Source organism: Suillus fuscotomentosus (assembly GCF_016647785.1).
Source record: "Suillus fuscotomentosus strain FC203 chromosome Unknown F5891scaffold_64, whole genome shotgun sequence".
Classification (NCBI taxonomy): Eukaryota; Fungi; Basidiomycota; class Agaricomycetes; order Boletales; family Suillaceae; genus Suillus; species Suillus fuscotomentosus.
Genome location: NW_024539576.1, coordinates 195,043 through 212,960, shown reverse-complemented (window position 1 = coordinate 212,960; position 17,918 = coordinate 195,043). Strand labels below are relative to the sequence as shown.

Below are 17,918 nucleotides of genomic sequence, written 5' to 3'. Positions count from 1 at the left end.
GGATCAAGGCTTCTCGCGTACCACGCCAATAATTGGCAAGGGTGACTACATTGAGCGCCATCATTGAGTGCACAATGATTACGCCGCACTTGCTGCGGGTGCCTGTATTTCTGGAAACTTCTCGTGTTTCAAATCATAAAGAAGAATACATTGTGGCTGGAGGCACCTTAATTTGAATAAAGATACATTACCTTGATTTTTGCAGTTTCCGAGGCAGATAATGTTCCAAGGGTGCATGGAAAGGGAGATCGAGACAAGGAGCAAAACGATGTATACGTGTGTTTGAGAGAGAAAAGGGGAAGGAAGCCAGTGAACCCTGCATGCATGCAGGTTATTATGCCGAGAGATGATCAAGCACAATGCACTTTATGCTTGGATGCAATGGCCGCTGAAAAGAATTTTATCGACGGAATGGTAAATTCTGATTGCAATTTTTGCTTACTTCCTCCACCATCAATGGAACTTAAGTTGGTTATATGCGCATTCGATCAAGAGGAACACACCTTCTGAGAAACCACACAACAAGGGTGCGAACCTGTGTGCACACTACACACGGTCGACCACACATTGCATGGTCAAGCACGTAAGGTATTGGTTTGGGGTCGCAACATTCGACACTAAAGTAGCGAATCCCTGGAAATATAATTAGGCACGTCAATTTAATGAAACTTAAATCTTCCTCAATGGACAGCCTGCATTAACGGTCTAAGACCTCCAATCGGCGGTCAACTTGTAAATTTATGGCTTACCTTATCTCGAACCTGCCAACTTGCCAGGAGCTTGTTTTAAGTTTCCTACTATTAGTTGTCACGTTTGAAAGTTTTTCGTGGAGTTAAGTGGTCTAGGTCGTGTCAGTGTATCATAGGTTCACTTTATCTCGGAACCAGCTTTACCAAAGTTCTAATCTCCAGCCAGACCTTCATAGACGAAGGAAGAGTTTCAATCCCTGACTTTTAAAATTGTGACATTATGTAAGACGTGGATTTGTCAGCCAGCAAATCAAAAATGATATCTTGGGAGGACACACGTACACGTAATGCATTCCTTATACATTGCACTGGGCCACTCTCTGACATGTCCGGCCAAACAGAAAGTGAAGGTGAATCTTTAGGGTCTATTTCATAGGAAGCAGGATCTGATCTGATGAGTTCTAGTGAAGCCGAGAGCGGTTCTCCGTATCACTCCCATAGACGCGGATGCTACCTTGGAGCTCCGCCAGTCCGTTTTGTGGCCCAGTCTTTCGATTGCAGATGTTCTTCTCGCTGAAGATGGCAATGGTCTCCATTTTGGAGCTTTCGTACCACATCACGGAAAGCCCATTGCCGTCATCTCGTTATTTGACGAACCCTTACCGGAACAACACCTTGTAAGATGTGGGAATGATAGCCCTTCTCAGACAAAGGCTGCGCGCTTTCGTAAATTTGCCTGCGATCTGATGCACCAGAATCAAGGCATAGGGACCCACTTGCTTCAACATGCGGTTGAAGCAGCTCGATCGAAGCTAGGTGCAAGCATCATTTGGTGTGATGCCCGGACATCGAGTAGTGCCTGGTATAAGAAACGTGGAATGATCGAATTTGGTGATCCGTTCTACAAGGGAGATGTGCAGTATATTCGGATGAAGATGTCCTTGGACGCAGATACTTGCAAGACCAGTGCGTATAACGCCATTTAGATGTACCACAGCGCCGGGACGTGACTAAATGATAAGCGTAATTTGGTACGCCGTGTTCTCCGCATCGATATACAGGTGATGAGCTCACGGTAATAACATTGTCAGAATGCTGTCCGCGATAACTGTCATACAGCATATTGCGTTCCTTGTATGCGTTATGTATCTTTGTCTTTTCATGACGAACAGAGGCACAGCATTGACGCAAGTTTCCATTTGCATGATCATCCCGTATACCGGATCAAGTGATCTTCTAGCTAGTTCCGCCGTGTAATGTTTGGAAGACGCTTACCTCATTTTGCTTACTCACCCAATGACTTCGACAGCAGGAAAGATACTGAAAGGTCTCACATGTCTCGCCCCAAGTGCTTCTATAGGCTTCTGTGCGTCAGAATTTTTTTCCAGGGGGGAAGCGACCTGGCGGACCATTGAGTTTTCATAGACAAAGCGAATGACGTTGGAGAGCCACCCCAACTATCAGGTGTAGTACTACGCCTGTAATTCGCGCGGGCTCACTGCCAGGGGTCAGCACTGTGACGATGTTCAGCATGCCTGACCATTTTCGGCACGACCCTGAAGATTCTAGCTCTGAAGGTGCTGTATTCGGCGAGGAACGTGTTCAACCCAAGTAAGTATTCGCCGTTGCCATGAGGTGTCCGATCGACTATCTTATACAATACCAGCAGACCGCAGCTAAGCTGATCCAAGCATGCAATTGCGGCAATCCAGGGCCACTCATAGTCTCATACAATGTTGGTATCCGATACGTGTGACTTTCGTAAAGAAGGATCGACCTTTCGTCGTCTATACACCGGGTCAGACACGGAGAGACTAGTGCTGGGTTGGTAGTTCGGATCAAAATACACAAAAGAGAACTAGTGTCAGCAGCTGCCCTGAGGTTTTTTTTGCCTAATGACGATGTGCGGCTTTTGTATTCGCGATAAACGGGTTGTCAGTGTGGCTTTCGGCTGTGCCACTAAGGGACGGCACTTCCTCTTAATATCACAAACTCAGATTGTTGACGGGCTGATATCTGTCCTGTCGTTCGTTTTCCTTATGCGTCAGTGCAATCTCGATCTATCCGACAGAGCGTCAGAGTGTCAGCTGATAATTGTGTCTTGTGTAAAGTAATTGTTCGTGACGATGGGAGCAACGCAAGTTCGGATAGACACTGCGCCCACGAGATATCAAGCTATCATATTTTGGTATATATAAGAACTTCTGATGCAGGGGTAACGTTAATTCATCCCCCATTTCTTACCTTGGCAATTGGTGCTTACTACGAGTGCGACGGTTTGCCGTGCCCCTCCGATTCTATTGTGTTCTATGAGTCCAAATCTTATGGGTGTCATCTCCGTTCAAATTTGTCACGCCTGGATTTGGTTCATAGCCAATACAGTAGACCGGAGGTCACGCCCTCTCTTGCATTTCATGTTCACCAATCGTTCTCATTTTTTTCCTGGTCTACTGCTGCTATACATGACCGAACGTGCACGCACGCAACCTTGCTCAACCCATTGACAACTTGGCACGAATATTTTTTGACCATCCCTCTTCATTTTCTAACAAACGCTTTAACAAACGCTGACACCGCCAAGTGATCCTCGGAGCACACATATATGTCTTAATCATATCTCCGAGCCTTTAGGCTTCCACCCCATATTCCCAATAGGGACATCCTCAAGCTATACCATTCGATACTATGGACCTCGGATGACCTCGGCTCGTCACGGATCATTGGTATCCATTATTCTGTCATAAGATCCAGATGAGGAGCATAGAAGCTCAGGGAGCCCCGATGTGCGGCGCCTCGGCGCCTCTTGACGCATCCAGCCATTTTCTCCGATTCTTCTGATTGGAGTTTTCGGTGCGATCTCCGTTACCAGATAGCTTGTAGATTCAAGAGCTTGCCAGTGATATTCCATTCTCTTGGAAGAGCTTCTTCAGATCGTTTTCTTCCTCGCACGAACTTTATCCACGAGAAGTGGTAGTTTCAACGAGATATAGATATACAAGGACATCTCAAGATGATCCGACCGCCTCGGCGAGACTAAGAGTGGGGGGTACGACACTGGGGAGATTATTTGAAATACAACGCTACGGGAGTTCAATAAGATCAACAGTTCCGAGTTCTTGGAGGTTCTTGTGCGTCATCCAGGAGGGAGGGGGGGTAGTCCGCAGTAAGGATTATCGGGCGTGCAGTATGTAATATTAATGCTGTACGCTGATACTGCCCAAAGTCTACCAAAGTCCGAAGGCTGTTCCAAGGGCGACATCGAAATAGAAGAAGATGTGATTATCATGACGTCGCTATGGATCGGCGACACTTCACACCCATCACTGGAAAGTGGCGAGATATCGATCATATCGAGGATGATAGTATCATCCCTGCACACTCGGAATGAACCGACAGGCCAGCGTGACCCACGAGGCTGGCCATGGGGAGAACAGTAACGGCATTTCCACTAACCTCACAAGTCGGTCCGAGCGCACCCGTCTCATGAGTACTGGAAACATAAAATCAAGTAACGGATGGCATTTACAGCGAACAAAAATACAAGGATCAACACCAGTAACCACGTGCGGGGAACCCGGGTATGTCCATCGATGTCATTTCAAAAGCTCTTCTACAATCCTATCTTCCGAAATATTGGCGACATTCGCGCCACGGTAGTTCAATCTCCGAAGAACGTCGATCTGGGTCAGCCCCATCAGCGGTGTCGTGAATATAAAAAATAGCTCTTATGAGACGTACGACTTTTGAGCGCTCAAAACCGAGACCCTCGAATTGATCTACATGGGCTCTTTCAAGACCCGCTATTGCGATCTCATCTCTCTGTGGCTCTTTCACTTCCATCTTCTTAACCAAAGGCCCTCCGGCATATATCTGTGTCCAGTATCTTGCCGTCTCATCAAAGCTTCCCTTGCTGGTGGTGTAGTGCTTCGCAACCTCCGCATCTTGCGGATCATTAGGCTCGGGAGAACACAGCAGCGATTGAAGTGAGATCAGTGTTGATTTGAGCGTTAGAACAGGCGACCACGCGTCCTTGAGGATGTCAAGACAGATAGCTCCGGACGCTGATGATATGTTTGGATGATACACTTTCGTGATGAATTTCATCTTGACAGGTTGGAATGGATACGAGTCGGGGATGACAATATCCTATCATCCGGATTAAGATTCTGATTGTGCTAGACAGGAAATCAACGATGCGCACCACTTCAAAGTGGCCACCTTCGTATGGCGTGTCTTGAGGACCGGGGAAAGATCCCTTCAGATGAAATGGCGATGAATCTATTAGGTCGATTTTGATGTTTGAGGATTTGTCGTTCTTGCAGTCTGACCAGGGGTGAGAGTGAGCGATGCTACAGTAATAACGATCAATTCCTACCAGCAATTTCTTTATTCACGCGGCGGAGACGAGCGTCCATGATGTACAAACAAGAAGACTATTAAGCTTATGGCTATGTACGAGACAGACGGTGAAACGGAATGATAGAACCTAACAAAACGAGGGCTGTAATTGGGCTACAATGCCTCATGTAAGGGTCATGTGACTTTATTATCTTAAAAATTATCTTTCAGCGACCCTCTACCAAGGGGGTCTGTTGCCCCATTGACGTGACGTGTTGATCGAGGATAGATAATCTCTTAAGCATCTCGTATATGCAGGTATAATAGTCTGAAAGCCTTAGATCAAGATGGAAGCCCCTACCATGCGCCACCGTTTCGAAGAATACATCTTCGGTCTCCAAGAGGAGATCATCACTTCCTTTGAAACCCTCGATCCCAATGCTCCAAAATTCAAACGTGACTCTTGGCAACGAGCACATCAGGGAGGCAAGGGTGTATCGGGCGTCTTCTTTGTTCCCCCTTCCACAGATGGATCACCCGGCCAACAAACAATCCTGGAGAAGGCTGGTGTCAATATATCTGTCGTACACGGCATGCTCCCCCCTGCTGCAATCAAAGAGATGCGTGCAGATCACTCCTCTATCCCCTACGACGGGAAAACTAGTCTTCCGTTTTTTGCGGCTGGAATAAGCCTCGTCGTGCATCCTCGCAATCCCCATGCTCCCACTGTGCATGCCAATTATCGCTATTTCGAGATCTCGGAGAAAGCCGCTGAGGGTGAGGGTACTAGCAAGGTTGTTGCATGGTGGTTTGGAGGAGGCTCTGATCTCACGCCTTCGTACCTCTACGATGAAGATGCACGTCACTTCCATACGACGTTGCAGAAGGCCTGCAACCAACATGGCAGCGAACTATACCCTGTGTTCAAGAAGTGGTGTGACGAATATTTCTATATCGTCCACCGTCAAGAAACCAGAGGGGTCGGAGGACTCTTCTTTGACGATCTCAGCACTGAGAAGCATGCTCGGCTCTCAGAGGATATCAAACGACCTCGATCGTCAGAGGAGATATTCGACTTCATAAAAGCAGTGGGAAATTCATTTGTCCCCTCCTACTTGCCCATTCTTGAGCGTAGGATGTCGATGCCCAGCACCGACCAACAAAGACGCTGGCAGCTGATACGCAGGGGGCGTTATGTCGAATTCAACCTCGTGTACGACAGAGGTACCAAGTTTGGGTTGAAAACGCCTTCTGCGCGTATTGAAAGCATCTTGATGAGCCTTCCGGAGACTGCAAGGTGGGAGTATATGACGGACATGGGATCAGATTTAGAGAGTGAGGAAGGGCGGTTGATTGCAGTTTTGAAACAGCCCGTCGATTGGGCTGGTTTGGAGAACTTGTAGCGATGATTTTTCAGCCGCTGGGTTTGTACGTTACTCGTGAGGAAAATTTACAGCTATCTTCATATCGGTAGACCAGAATTTCAAAAATTCACTTGGCCGTTTTGGTTTATTGTTGGAGTGACACCAAACAGAGGCGCTAACTACTTTTGTAAAACGTACGTCAACCCGACTTGTGGGACTTGTCCGAGGCGGTACAAATGGGATCTTGGAATTGTACTGATCTGCGACCAACTGCACACAGTACCGTACTACACTATTACGAAGTGTAACTTGGATAACCTTATTGTGGAGCGAAGAAGGCCTCGCAGGACTTGTGTTATGTCTTTCGACGTCATGCCACATGTGCACATGGCAACATACTGCCGTCTCGCAAGATGATCTATGTCGACGGTTTGCGTGCATAAACATCGGCGACAGTCGGCAGTCATTGTGCTGATACTCCGCAGGTTATGATGATAGATTACAAAAGTGGCTCGTATGAGCGTCTATATGTGACGTCGCTGTAATTTTCAACATTCTGGAGGTAATTGTGAATTCAGCGATTAAAATTGGTGCAATGTACAACGTCCATTTGTCTCAAGGGTCAAAAAACTGATAGGCACCAAGATGTAAAATAGTTCTATTGTATATCCACTCCAAAGTCGATATAGAAGGGCAATATATAAGGAGACAGGCTTAGGGATCATGTGGGTTTGTTGATCTCTTGCTGTGTCTGGCCCTTCTCGTTCTTGACGTTCCCTGAAAGACAACTTGTCAGTCAGGTCAGCCACCATCCTGCGAGTATTACCTACCAGCTGTCTGCTGAGATTTATCGCCAGTCACAGCGCCAACGACTGAGTCTTTGTAACCGGTAGCCCTGTCAGAGACACCCTCCACATATCCCTTGGCTTGGGCGGCGTTGTACTCGCCCTCCCCCTTGGCGTGTTCTTCTTTACCCGACTGCGACCAAGATGACATACCCGTCACGTCGCCGATCTAGAGAGAAAAATCAGCAGGCCGGCAGCATGTGGTGCGATGAGCTCGTACTGTCTCGACGGCGGTACCCTTGACAGAGTGGAATTGACCGGATACTTTGCTATAGAAGAACAAGTGAGTTCTTGTCATCGAGAGAGAGGGCGGGCAAAGCGCTTACCTGGGCTCTTGGGAAGACATAATTATGATGAGAGTAGTTGATTGAGTTGATAAAGCGTTGATGAATAGTAAAGTTGGTTGTGGTTTGCTGGGAGGAAAGATAGCTCGACGTCCTGCCAGTACTTATACTCCTCCGAGATGGCGTACAAAAAAGGCAACTGTGTATGACGTCGAGGAGTCATGACATCATACGGTTTGTGACTAACTGAATGTGATTTGCATGTGAATTCAACACTCACTGTGAGTCACGTCATGGCATAATTGCTGGTTTATGCATGGTGTAATCCAGAAAGGTCGATATAGAGTAAAGTTGAAGGGCGCCGTCGCGCTACGGCTCCCTGAACAGATCAACTTAGTGGAATGGAAGATGGTTATTATTTTCTATGGAAAGGAAAACTCATGTTCGAAAGCACAAGACCTTCAGATTCTGCTTCCGTCATCCAGACGGCGTTCTCACGCAAAAACAAGAAGCCCTACCATGTACTCCAAGTGACAATCATCATTGTGTCCGATTCGATGCCGCTGAGGCGATGGTCATACGTCATCCGTAGAAGTCAGTTTGAGCGCGCGCGATCTACAGAAGCAATAGTACCTTATCAAGAAGTCATAGGACGGCGGCCTGTAATGTAAAATATTCGAAGATTGGAACATATTTCGGCATTGATTGTGATAGCTCCATTGCCCGCTACCATGAAAAAAACGAGGCCTTGCCAATGGAGTCAGGAAGTGCACACGTACCTTCATTGTGACGGATAATAATAGGTAGCATAGTCATTCATGGACATGGGTGAAAATGTAGATTGGAATCACTCGGCAAGCCTTCGATGCACCGTGCGAAGGCTTGATGCCAGTGGCTGTAAAATGGAGCGCACCAAAGCGTTAGAAGTAGTAAATCCATTCATGTGGAGCAAGGTAAGTCACAAGGCAAAAATATCCTGGCTACTATAAAGTCCCGGTTATGATAAGATGCTAGAAAGAGCTATGTCACATGGGAATCAATCGCAGGTGCACATCGTTTGGCGAACTCACAAAGTACGACATAAGACCCATCATTCAAGTTTCTCAAGCTCCTCTAACCTCGATAACACCACATCCTTGCTAGTTTCCTCAATCTCTCCCGCCAAAAATATCTCGTCTAAAATGGCATACACCTGTTATTGTTGTAGGTCAGGAACAACGCGTACGAGGGATAAACACAACCGCACTTTGTAGAAATTGAAGACAAGATCCAGCTCGCACACATTGTCGAAGAATGAGTCTGGATCAATGTCAGCGAGTTGGCTCAGCCCGTGGAATGCAAACGAGTCGCTCACCAAGGATCTCGACAAAGAGGTGGATAGCCTCTAGATATGCCAGCTCATTGTCATTAGCGTCGACACATACGCAAAAGAAGAGACCGGCATAACGCCTGTACACGATCTTGTAATTCTTGAACTATTCCACGTCATGAGAATTAGATGCGTGACATGTCGTTCTGTCCTCACCTCAACAAAGTTCGACTGGTGTTTCTGGTCGCGCGGAGCTACTAGTCTGTGCACTTCACCTCGGAGTCTCACCTGAGCACATAGTCAACGGCATGGAAATTCTCAATAGCGTCTATCGCACCTTCTCGTCGTCGTCGTACGGGACATACCACTTCGACAATCGTGTCTTCCCTTGACGGTTCTGAGCGCATATTATTTGAGCACATGGTCTTTTATGCTGAAGAGTGCACCTGCCTGCACGAGGATGAACCTGATCATGGTGGGTTCATTTGCCTTGTATAAATTCTGGATCTCCCACTTTTGTTTACTTCAGAGGCTTTTGCCAAACAACGCCGCAATAAGTCACGTGGTTTCAACTTGACCACGATCTTTGCAGGTAACTAGAAACACATGTGTAGAAATATAACAAAAGAACACGAGATGTATGTCGGCGAGGATATTAAAGTGTTTGAAATCGTTTAACTTAATGCTGAGACATCTGCGCCAAATAATCCGAAAGCTAAATTGCACAGTAAGCATTAGCCACGTGCAAGGGAACGAATAAGATAGTCACCTTCAGTGCACTGGTTCTAATGTTCTCCCCGACGTTCTGGACGTCAGGATTCGCCATGACCCTTGCCACGATGTCTCTCGCTGCGACTTCGAGATTCGAAAGACTGCCATCGCCCAACATCCCACCATCTGAACTAGTACGCTCGAACTCTTCTTCTTCTTCCCGACCAAAATATTGGTTAGAGGAAATAGATGTAGCGCCTTGGAAGTTCTGTAAACGAGACTGAGACTCGGAGACGAAATTAGGGTCGTAATCCTTTCGGCCAAAGTACATGTCCGACGAGATAGCTTTTTGATTGCCAAACTTGTCTCGTGCGGTGGTTGGTGCGTCATCAATGGCAGGACTGTACGATTAGAAAATAGATCAATTTTACTGAATGTCCGGTTGATATCATGATATACCTTGATCGCGCAGTCGATGAAGGTGAAGCAGTGGGAACTGCCCCAAAGCCAAGCTTACGGAAGCCCATGCCCAGCCTCTCAAGGTCTTGGCTATTGCCCTTTTGCAAGTCAACTTTTCCCTGCACAGTGCCCGTCTGCACAGCATCAGCAGGCTTCACCCTCACTTGTGATGAAGCGATCTTTTCTGCTTCTTTCTGTGCGCGCTCTTCCTCCTCCTCACGTTGTCTGTCATAGCCAAGCTGCTTGATACGCTCAGCTTCCTCTGCAGCTTTGCGTTCCGCTTCCGCAAAGTCTATCGGGGTGGCTGCTTTCCTCGCCCCAAGGCCACCAAGTTTGGATTTCTTCTGAGAGGTAGAGGTCGCTGATGAACCGATCGCGGAAGTAGATGATGTTAAACGTGTTGCACCGAGCTTAGTGATGCCGTTCGTAGAGGGACTAGAGTTTGATCGCATGGAACTAGATGTAGTTGGTCGAGAAGTAGCTGAGCCCATTGATGCTGGTCGCCCAATGATAGGAGGAGATGTGATAGCTGAGGAAGAAATTGGTTTTGGAGCGGCAGGCTTTTCCCATGAAGAGAAGAAATCATCCTCTCCTTGCGTAGCTTCAGCGCTCACAAGAGGTGCATCGACACCATCGACCACGATACGCGTAGGGAAACTAAGGGAAACAATAACAATTAGATCAAGTTCCTGTCAAGCATCTCGACAATTCACTTTGCAATATCTTCCTTCACTCGTCTCGCAAGCTCCTCCTTATATAGCTCAGCAGCACGACTTGAGTACTTCTTCTTAGTGTCGGAATCGCTGAGAAGCATCGTGGCCCCATGTCGCGTGAAAAATTCAGTCGCCGATGTGTTTCCACCCACTTTCATGGTACGAAGCTGGTTTAGTTGCCAGCTGTCGAGATTCGTCGACCTGTCATGCCGTTCCCGGTGATAAGAACCCGTCGGGACACCAGTTTTGAGGAACGACCACATACCGTACAAAACTTATGTGTACGCCCATATTCCGATGAATACTAGAGCAGTCTAGGCAGATATAAACTCCAAAAGTCACACTGGACCAGGTCGGATTCCGAGCCTGACAATCAAAGCATGTCTGAAACCCCGGAAGTCAACAGCTATAACGAGTGGGCTGAAATACACTGACCTTGTTGCCTTTTTGCAATCTCAGCACTTGGAAGATCTGCTCTGATTCCGCCTTTGAAGGGTCTGCCATTACTGCTGCAAGCAAATTGATCAGTGAGCTTAAGTGTCCGTCGTGGAGAAGTCAAGACTTTGTGGTGTCGTATCAGGTGTTCTGGGGTCCTCAGGACGAAATGAGGTGACTGAGGTCCGCCTGCCTTAGAAAATCCTTGACCCGCCGGCATCAAGTTGAGCCGAGAATGATATACCACAACCCTATGAGCACCCGCTATTTCTGAAATATTTTTCTAATGAAGCCATGGCTTGCCATCCCACAATATCCAATCACCCAACTATCAGAATCATCGTGCTACTTGTCAGGTCGTGTGGGTAACCATGCGCCAGTCTTGTTCTCGAGCAAGAAGACTTAGGGAAAGCTTCTGCATCATATCAGTGTTGCATGTGCAACAAATGCTTAAATATGAAGAGCAAATCATAATCATAGTCACATGTACAGGACATTTTGACCAAAAGTGAATGATCACATGACGGAGACTGGGAGGAGACACAGCTGGCTACCGTTGAGCAGTAGTCAACCGCACTCTCAATACTCTACAATATTGAAACAACCTCCGAAGTAGAAAGGAGGAGATAACAGAAAGACCGTTGTCAGTGATATGCTGATCTGTTACAACAACAGGAATGAAAGGTATAGGTGGATGTGGAGAATGCACAGCACATGATGAAGACGAAGCCATGACGTATGAGGTCCATAACAAGAAAAGCCCCTCAACAAAAGCGAAATGGTGACAAGCGCATGAAGGGTCTTTAGTCTCTTTGCATTGTCCAAACTTGACTCCGTGAACGACATCAAACAAACAAGTAAGCCAATTCCAATTTCACCCCGTGCGGCCCACAGATGATACATCAGTTAAAGGAATGAGCATGAGAGCGGAAGAGTGGATTTGCCGGTCGACATGCCAGAGATGGAGATGCATGCGCGTGGCAAGAATCGCCAGGATGATGAGCTGGAAACTGCATTGTGGAGGAGGTTTATTAGTAGGGATGTGTAGCATAGTTTGAGGGACGTACTCTTGGAACATGGCATTGTACGCGTACTGAGCGCGCGAAAAATCAATGGCTCAGTCTTGGGGATGGGCTGTTGTACTCACTCGAAGGAACAGGGATGTGAATACATTCACCACCGAGAAAACTTTCGGGACAATAATTATCATCAGTGAGCATAGTGACGATAAAATAGCCTGCATGATGACTTACATAGACCGCATACATAATAGAATATGTTATGCTTCAGCAAGACATCATACAGAGGGGTACGAGCTGTTCGCCAGCTCTGTATAGCACGTACGAGCGTAAGAGAGATGAGCCCTTAGGAGAGCATGGGTCAGTGCGCGTCCGTGTATACGCATCCTTCCCGTGACGCACCCAGTTCGAGAGCAAACAAGAGAACAAACGGCACGAAGAGCTCATCACTGCCTGTAGACTGGTAGCAGCCTGTGATGCTCGAGATCGCGCTGGTTTCAACTGTGACATCCAAGCCGACAAGTGTGTGAGTGATAATAAAACGTCAAAGAGAAGGTGGGGTGCATACATGGTGCATTGGCAGTGGCGCTAAAGAGGACACCGACGGAAGCTACGATGACAGCCTGACTAAATATATTTACCATGAGCTTTAAGTGCAGTAGAGTAATGACTCACAAGGAAACCGGCCAGCATGGCGGCGAGCACGACTTTGTTGTGGTTCCAGAGTGCATATGTCCTGATAATGAAAAAGCCTGGATGGATGGGATGAGGAACGCACGTGAATCAGGGGAAGGAGTTACATTCGGAACAAATGACTGAAATCAAACTGAAACCTGTGAAAGGGGATAGGATCGTTTAAGACGTGCATGCAGGGATCATGCCCGCACATGAGCAAATATTGTTGATCATTTGACATCTCTGGTAATGTCATGCAGTGAGCGTCGTTCAGTCAGTAAGCCCACCGCGATATTACGTACATCGGGATTATTATCCGGGACGAAGTTCACTGAAGCACATGTCAATCCATTGATCATCACCAGAGCGATCTGTGCTAAAGCTGAACGCACAATATAGGTGTGCAACGAAGAGGAGGAAAGGCGTATAGCGTGTAAGGATATAAAGGCCTTTTACTTTGGTCCAACGCGATTGAGTTAGGAACGCCAACTTGAAACAAGCATGTTATCGCTGAATAACAAAAGAACCTTATCGTAAACAATGGTATTACCTCCTGGTGAAACGAACAAGCATAGTCATAGGTCTGGACAAGCAAAGTCAATAGCAGGCGGAATATAACAACAAACCCACCCAGAATGTAGCCGCCGAGGCTGAGCCGCGTCAGGACAAGAAAGAAGCTGGTTCATATGGTACGCACTGTATATATACTGATTCCATATGTTGTTATCAACGACCATCCTATCCACAAGAAAGAGACGTACCGTGTAGGTTTGAATACTCCTCGCCGCTGCGATGTTGCCAGCTGAATACTCCGTTTGCATTCAGACTCGCAGAAGGGGTAGAAAAAGAACTTCTACGCGAGGGCATTTACTTTTGCCCCTTATATAGATGGGTCAGGAACCGAACAAGATAACGGCGTAATGAGTACGCCACTCCGGGCTGAAGCTGGGGCCTACCGGTAGAGTGTTCTCATGGGAAACTGCTAAGTATTCACGTTCATGCTGACGTGAATGGACATGCTATACTGCATTTGGAGTTACATAACAGTGAATCACGTGATGATCGATAAAAGGGTTACAGTAACATTGTTGACAGAAAGTTAGCAAATCGACACAACCAAACAGATTATCCTGATGCAGTTCCATACCATTTACAGCCATGGCATCGGATGTTTGGAGTTAGATTTCACAGTAGAGGGGCCATTATATGCGCCTGTAAAGGCCTGGTTGTTTCAATCCGTCAATGGTCAGTAACCATCCTATCACAAGAAGGATACGCACCGTACAGGTCTGCAGACTGCTCAGCCGCTACGACAGTGTTAGGCGAAAATTCTATCTGCACTCAGTGGAGAAGTGAAATCAGGATTTCGCCCACGAGGTACCTCTTACATAAGTGAGTAGAAGCCAAGCAACGTGAAGGCGCAATGAGTGCGCCATTCCAGGGTGAAACTAGGGTCCTCATGGGCCATAGGAAGCAAATTCTGGAACAAAGTGACGTGAATCCAGTTGGTGGCATGCGGTACCTATACTGCATTTGGAGACGATTATGGGTGCGTCTGTCACACAAGAGTCTTGATGGCTGCGTGCGAACGTTCACCTGCTTGAAAATTGGATGAGACGTATCTTCGTCAAACACTTATTCGATCCGAAGGGTGACAAGCAGAGTGACAAAGGGTAATACACTTGGAGAGATCATGAACGCATCTCAGATGCGGCATGCCAAGTCAAATATCTGCGATGCATATTACAATCAAGGAACTCGGTGATTGGAGTAAATTTCCATGGTAAGGGCCATATATATGCGCCCGTAGAGGTCTTATTATTTCTTATGCAAGTTCAAGGTATCTTTCAACTGTAAGGCCCAATTAATGCATAGACTGAAAAGATAGTTTATCATCGCCTACCTTCCCAATTTGTCACTGCCGCATTCCAAAGTCTCACCTCATGCTCCCTGGTTGCACCGAAGTGATCCACAAAATCATCTCCGAATACCTCACGGGCAATGCTGTCAGGCTTCATCATAGCGTTGGTCGCATCTTCCAACGAACTAGGAAGCGAGGTGACCTATTCGTAAGTAGTCAGAGTTATGATACTGCAAGATCATTTTCTAACTCACCTCCTTCCTGGCTGGGTAGCTTTGGTAAGTAGAGATGGGGGGCGTCGTGAGCTTGAGTTGTTTGGTAATGCCCCGCATGCCCAGTTGGAAGATGGCACTCAATGCAAAGTAGGGATTCATATCGGCACCAGGTACACGGACTTCAAGTCTTGTTGCGGATGGTGGAACAGACGGTGGCGAGATGATACGAATGGAAGCTGCACGAGAATCGTACCCATATGTAACTGCGTTAGGAGCCCAAAAGGCTTCACCACCAACGAGACGTTTATAGCCATTGATCGTTGGGACAAGCTCCCAAGTTTTTAGATAAAAAAACACATGTGGCGAGTCGGGTACTCACCATAGGCATCACTGCATCATCAGTTTAGCATTAACGTACACCATAACCGAACAAAAAAATCCTACCATCAGGAAGGCCATCCAATACACCTGCCAGAAAGTGCTCCCCAAGTTGACTTAGGTATCTTGTGTCCTCGAATGCTGCATTAGCTCGTCCATGATCACTGGTCCGCCTCTGAAAGTGAGAACGCGTTGCGGCCTTCTCTGTCTTTAAGTGATACATGTACATGTCTGAGCTGATGTCAGAAAAGTTTTGGATGCAGTATGGGATATCGATACAAACCCGCTGCAGCCTGGTAGCTGAAGCAACATTTCCGTGAGATTGTAACAAATTCTACTAGAATTTGACTCACATTTCCCCATGGTTTCGCCATAAAACTAGGGAGGACTCCATGCTTCAGCCCAACACTCTTCGCCAAGAACTTGTAAAGGATAGCATTGTCCGCTATTCTCATAGCCGATGTATAAGCGAGCGCAGTCTCGAGGACACCTGGACCCGTTTCGGTGTCTGCACAGGAGTCAGTTGTCATCACTGTTATAATGGATAAATCATCGTACGGTGTCCTTCAATATCTATGCCAAATTTCAGACTCTCATCGAACAGCGCGTGAAAATATTCTTGGTTCAATTGAGTACGCAATAAGCTATATCCATGCACTGCAGTACTCTAATCAGCGAATGTGCAGCGAACAGTTACTTTGCTCACTTCCTGGGGTTAATGGCTGCAGCCGGGTGAAGCCCTTTTGAGCTACGGACTCGGGGGTTTCTGAATAAATCTTTTTGAATCACAACCGGCAGACGAGAAATTTCATGAGCGCACCTTTGAAATTAAAGTACTAGAAAGCCTCATGAGTCCATTCAGAGCGACGCATAACCGGCTGAGATTGCTCACCTCAAACTCCACACCAGAGATGCATTCCAAATCATGAGCAGCCGCATTGTCGACAACTTTACGCAGAACGCCTCTAGGATCCGCGCAAATAGGCGCTGAAGTCTTCGGATCAAAGAATGAGACAAGGAAAAAAGGTACGTTGTTTTCCCAAGGTATGCGACGAAATGTCGATAAGTCTATCGAAGCCATTATGTCGCAGTAACCGTTCTCTTTATTTGATATGGCCAGTTCCCGAGTGTAGACTGAATCGTGCATGTCCCAGCCACTGCAACGTGACTTGTATCATGACAGCGAATCGGAGTGGCAATGAGACGTACAAAATCACGCTACAAAATCCAAATCCTTCTGAGGCAACGGCGCCTAGAAACTTATCTTTGGACTGCCAGTAACAAATCAAATATTGACGAGGACGGACTCAACAAGAAGCTTACCATGAATTTTCCTCTGAGAACGCCATCCACTTGAGATGGAAATCAGCATTCGACTTATTCAATAGTCGGAAGGCAGGGTGCACCATCTATGCCTGTAGGGTAACAAAAAAGTACTATTGTGAACACCAATTATCACATTTCCAATCACAACCGACCTGCAACTTTAACCTTGACATCGAAGAGAAGTAGTTGTTTGAGGTCATCGATTGACCCCGGAGCTCCTGGAGTGGCACTTGCAGTTGACATATCTCAAGTGGTTGAGGTGATGATTGTTCCAATTTCCTCCTGCTCTAGAAAGCTGCTGGCTGAGTCTAAGTTGCCGGTGGCATGGGCGGTGCTGGCACTATTAGTTCTCTAAAAGGAAGATTTTTAATCCGATGCGGACTCTGATTGCCAAACGATCTCCCAAGTCTTAGTCAGCGCTCAGCGCTCAAGGCCTCAGGCGGAGTCAGGCCTCAGGTACTACCAGGCTTCCATCAAATTCCATGCTGATGCGATCGTGCAGACTTACGCTGTACATACTACAGTCGACGGATCCGTTCGCACATACAATCAAGAGACTTTGAAGGTCGTGAAGGCTATCATGATTAGAGGTTTGGGAGAAGTATCGTCCGCTTTATGTCGCAGTGACAATGCAGGCGGCCTCGGGGACATGTAGGTTGCGTCCAGTCGTCATGTACGTCTCGACCAGTTAAAATACTGCATATGTCTGACAAAGCGTTTTTAACTTATACAGGCTCTACGTTTTAATATGCACACGGAAAAGATAGTCCTTACGAAGGCTGCTGACACGACCTTGACGCTGGACTGGGGGTCCCAAGGGCAAGAGTCGCGTACCAAGGCCTCAGTCGGCCCTTTCCATAGCTTAGTCAGCGTGTAGACTAGGTGTCTCGAGCATGTCGTCGCGTAGCTTCACCTCATTCCAGCTTGGTTTCCCTGTCTCTGGGCTGCGAGCCTCTCGGCCTGCTCCAACGCGTTGGAACTTGGTGCCGACGATAACGATGTACTAAAGGTAGAGGGCATGGCATTATTCTTTATATTTCCGACTAATCACAACCAACCAGCCCTGAGCCCTTTGAGTCGTTCAACCAAAATCTTTCTGTTTGGACTCTGGTACAGTCGGCGCCGTTGATCCCTCTACGGAACAAGTAACAAGCATGAAAACAAGCACGACAAGTTTCGAATATGGCCTTATCACTGCTCTATATGTTTATTTTTGGGGTACTGCAGTATCCGAAACTGCAAGCGACGTCGTAAGGTCAATCAAACTTTGCGTGCAAAGTCGACACAGCGAGAATCG

At 47.1% G+C, this 17,918-nt stretch overlaps 8 protein-coding genes across 8 annotated transcripts; 2 read left to right on the top strand and 6 right to left on the bottom strand.

Annotated features, from left to right (window-relative positions):
- Positions 1 to 1,074: 1,074 nt before the first annotated feature.
- Positions 1,075 to 1,675, top strand: F5891DRAFT_1193999 (acyl-CoA N-acyltransferase; the record flags this gene model as incomplete). Its single annotated transcript, XM_041367866.1, has 2 exons — positions 1,075 to 1,099; positions 1,155 to 1,675. 2 exons carry the CDS (start codon positions 1,075 to 1,077, stop codon positions 1,673 to 1,675), a joined length of 546 nt encoding a protein of 181 aa, XP_041221244.1.
- Positions 1,676 to 4,188: 2,513 nt separating this feature from the next.
- On the bottom strand, positions 4,189 to 5,199 carry F5891DRAFT_1057600 (ubiquitin-conjugating enzyme/RWD-like protein). The gene is made up of 4 exons (XM_041362746.1): positions 5,065 to 5,199; positions 4,891 to 5,012; positions 4,428 to 4,835; positions 4,189 to 4,369 (listed from the first exon to the last, which is right to left on the bottom strand). The coding sequence occupies exons 1-4, from the start codon at positions 5,102 to 5,104 to the stop codon at positions 4,283 to 4,285; spliced, it is 657 nt and encodes a 218-aa protein (XP_041221243.1). The 5' UTR covers positions 5,105 to 5,199; the 3' UTR covers positions 4,189 to 4,282.
- Positions 5,200 to 5,284: 85 nt separating this feature from the next.
- Positions 5,285 to 6,445, top strand: F5891DRAFT_656364 (Coproporphyrinogen III oxidase). Its single transcript, XM_041372665.1, has one exon. The coding sequence runs from the start codon at positions 5,375 to 5,377 to the stop codon at positions 6,428 to 6,430; it is 1,056 nt and encodes a 351-aa protein (XP_041221242.1). The 5' UTR covers positions 5,285 to 5,374; the 3' UTR covers positions 6,431 to 6,445.
- Positions 6,446 to 7,112: 667 nt separating this feature from the next.
- On the bottom strand, positions 7,113 to 7,582 carry F5891DRAFT_1130528 (uncharacterized protein; the record flags this gene model as incomplete). Its single annotated transcript, XM_041364545.1, has 4 exons — positions 7,113 to 7,168; positions 7,222 to 7,405; positions 7,457 to 7,505; positions 7,563 to 7,582. The coding sequence occupies 4 exons, from the start codon at positions 7,580 to 7,582 to the stop codon at positions 7,113 to 7,115; spliced, it is 309 nt and encodes a 102-aa protein (XP_041221241.1).
- Positions 7,583 to 8,343: 761 nt separating this feature from the next.
- F5891DRAFT_1057589 (clathrin coat assembly protein ap17) lies at positions 8,344 to 9,342 on the bottom strand. Its single transcript, XM_041362745.1, has 6 exons — positions 9,280 to 9,342; positions 9,167 to 9,226; positions 9,046 to 9,117; positions 8,875 to 8,995; positions 8,767 to 8,819; positions 8,344 to 8,712 (listed from the first exon to the last, which is right to left on the bottom strand). Exons 1-6 carry the CDS (start codon positions 9,301 to 9,303, stop codon positions 8,611 to 8,613), a joined length of 432 nt encoding a protein of 143 aa, XP_041221240.1. The 5' UTR covers positions 9,304 to 9,342; the 3' UTR covers positions 8,344 to 8,610.
- Positions 9,343 to 11,362, bottom strand: F5891DRAFT_1057588 (uncharacterized protein). Its single transcript, XM_041362744.1, has 6 exons — positions 11,148 to 11,362; positions 10,978 to 11,096; positions 10,713 to 10,913; positions 10,000 to 10,656; positions 9,599 to 9,941; positions 9,343 to 9,544 (listed from the first exon to the last, which is right to left on the bottom strand). The coding sequence occupies exons 1-6, from the start codon at positions 11,214 to 11,216 to the stop codon at positions 9,509 to 9,511; spliced, it is 1,425 nt and encodes a 474-aa protein (XP_041221239.1). The 5' UTR covers positions 11,217 to 11,362; the 3' UTR covers positions 9,343 to 9,508.
- A 602-nt stretch (positions 11,363 to 11,964) lies between these two features.
- On the bottom strand, positions 11,965 to 13,847 carry F5891DRAFT_656230 (uncharacterized protein). The gene is made up of 14 exons (XM_041372664.1): positions 13,603 to 13,847; positions 13,539 to 13,548; positions 13,472 to 13,491; positions 13,392 to 13,394; positions 13,234 to 13,330; positions 13,144 to 13,172; positions 13,054 to 13,084; positions 12,967 to 12,999; positions 12,842 to 12,918; positions 12,735 to 12,789; positions 12,569 to 12,667; positions 12,401 to 12,511; positions 12,215 to 12,240; positions 11,965 to 12,157 (listed from the first exon to the last, which is right to left on the bottom strand). The coding sequence occupies exons 1-14, from the start codon at positions 13,660 to 13,662 to the stop codon at positions 12,050 to 12,052; spliced, it is 759 nt and encodes a 252-aa protein (XP_041221238.1). The 5' UTR covers positions 13,663 to 13,847; the 3' UTR covers positions 11,965 to 12,049.
- Positions 13,848 to 14,666: 819 nt separating this feature from the next.
- F5891DRAFT_1130524 (glutamine synthetase guanido kinase) lies at positions 14,667 to 16,864 on the bottom strand (the record flags this gene model as incomplete). The annotated part of the gene is made up of 13 exons (XM_041364544.1): positions 14,667 to 14,692; positions 14,745 to 14,904; positions 14,957 to 15,247; positions 15,336 to 15,420; positions 15,461 to 15,526; positions 15,579 to 15,595; positions 15,649 to 15,803; positions 15,854 to 15,952; positions 16,002 to 16,071; positions 16,188 to 16,452; positions 16,505 to 16,566; positions 16,619 to 16,647; positions 16,774 to 16,864. 13 exons carry the CDS (start codon positions 16,862 to 16,864, stop codon positions 14,667 to 14,669), a joined length of 1,416 nt encoding a protein of 471 aa, XP_041221237.1.
- Positions 16,865 to 17,918: the final 1,054 nt, after the last annotated feature.